General features: G+C 44.0%; 1 protein-coding gene across 1 annotated transcript in view; it reads left to right on the top strand.

Annotated features, from left to right (window-relative positions):
- The window catches only part of LOC137911887 (chloride intracellular channel protein 5-like), a 2,904-nt gene extending 1,444 nt beyond the window's left edge, over positions 1 to 1,460 (top strand). Inside the window, exons 2-5 of the mRNA XM_068756230.1 lie at positions 695 to 820; positions 888 to 994; positions 1,066 to 1,229; positions 1,296 to 1,460. Of these exons, the coding sequence (XP_068612331.1) occupies positions 695 to 820; positions 888 to 994; positions 1,066 to 1,229; positions 1,296 to 1,460 (562 nt within the window). The remainder of the gene's footprint in view (positions 1 to 694; positions 821 to 887; positions 995 to 1,065; positions 1,230 to 1,295) is intronic.
- The last annotated feature ends 453 nt before the right edge of the window (positions 1,461 to 1,913 follow it).

Here is a 1,913-nt window from a genome sequence, read left to right as displayed (position 1 = left end):
CCTGGTACCGATAGTAGTATTATACTGAGTCCTGGTACCGGTAGTATTATTATTATACTGAGTCCTGGTACCGGTAGTATTATTATGCTGAGTCCTGGTACCGGTAGTATTATTATACTGCGTCCTGGTACCGGTAGTAGTATTATTATACTGAGTCCTGGTACTGATAGTATTATTATACTGAGTCCTGGTACTGATAGTATTATTATACTGAGTCCTGGTACCGGTAGTATTATTATACTGAGTCTTGGTACTGATAGTATTATTATTATACTGAGCCCTGGTACTGATAGTAGTATTATACTGAGTCCTGGTACCGGTAGTATTATTATTATACTGAGTCCTGGTGCCGATAGTAGTATTATTATACTGAGTCTTGGTACTGATAGTATTATTATTATACTGAGTCCTGGTACCGGTAGTATTATTATTATACTGAGTCCTGGTGCTGATAGTATTATTATTATACTGAGTCCTGGTACTGATAGTATTGTTATACTGAGTCCTGGTGCTGATAGTATTATTATTATACTGAGTCCTGGTACTGATAGTATTGTTATACTGAGTCTTGGTACTGCCACGTATATAAACACATACTACTCCTCTTGTTTACAGGACAAAAACACTGAACGTTCATTTATACAACAAATTGAAATCTTAATTAGACATTAGTAATCGATTCCACTCTGATTAGGAAACCAGCTGACCTGCACAACCTGGCTCCAGGGACACACCCACCCTTCCTCACCTTCCAGGGGGAGGTTCTTACTGACGTCAACAAAATAGAGGAGTACCTGGAGGCGATGCTCGTGCCACCAAAGTAGGCCTCTCACACACACACACGCACACGGAGATAGTGCACGTGAGACCGAGATGTCGTTTCTCAGGTATCCTAAACTGCTGGCAAAGAACCGAGAATCCAACTCGGCCGGAAACGACGCGTTCGCCAAGTTCTCTGCCTACGTGAAGAACACGCGACCGGAGAAACACCGAGGTGAGGATGCTGTACACAAACGCGTACCGTGAAGATAGCCCTTATCTGTGCGTGTGCGTGTGCGTGTGCAGCTTTGGAGAAGAGTCTAGACAAGACTCTGGCTAAGCTGGACGAGTATCTGATCAGTCCGCTACCTGGCGAGGCTCAGGTGGGGGAATCCAAGCGGAGGTACCTGGATGGAGACGAGCTGACGCTGGCCGACTGCAACCTCCTGCCCAAACTGCACGTCGTCAAGGTAACCGGCTTCCCATTGGTTCCCAGGCGCTTAGGAATGTAGTTATAACCACGACACTTTTTACAGGTGGTTGCCAAGAAATACAGAAACTACAACATCCCATCTGAATTCAGAGGGGTGGGGCGTTACCTTGACAACGCCTCCAAGCGAGAGGAGTTCACCAACACGTGTGCGTCTGACGTGGAGATCGAGCTGGCCTACAGGGATGTGGCAAAGAGGCTGGGGAAGTGAACCACGAGCTCCGTTACGTTCATTTAAATAAGAACGATCGGGATCTTTGACAGTAATCACCTTAAAATCGATTATTTTATGATTTTAAATGCTGCAGCATCTCCAGACGAGATTCTCTTCGGTAAACAGAAAAGCTTTGAAGTTGTGTGCTTGTGCTGGCATTTATCGAAACAATAGCGACTTTTATTTATTGAGAAAACAGCGTTCCAAATGAAAGTATTATTATTACATGAATTAATGGTTATGTGTCTCGGCCAAAGTCATTGATCTTTTATTGGGGGCAATGGCAGCTTGGTAGATACATTACATTTTCTTAATGACTGGGTTTATTCACCTGCTTGAACGACGTCATGAAGATAGATTGGGGGACGATTGAAGACTCGTCATTCTATTTGAAATGCAGTTTCACCTTGAACCTTGAACCTTGAACCTCCTTTTTCGGCTGTACACAGA

Source organism: Brachionichthys hirsutus, chromosome 24 (assembly GCF_040956055.1).
Source record: "Brachionichthys hirsutus isolate HB-005 chromosome 24, CSIRO-AGI_Bhir_v1, whole genome shotgun sequence".
NCBI lineage: Eukaryota > Metazoa > Chordata > Actinopteri > Lophiiformes > Brachionichthyidae > Brachionichthys > Brachionichthys hirsutus.
The sequence above is the reverse complement of the archived record's forward strand: the minus strand, read 5'-3'. Positions and strand labels throughout refer to the sequence as shown.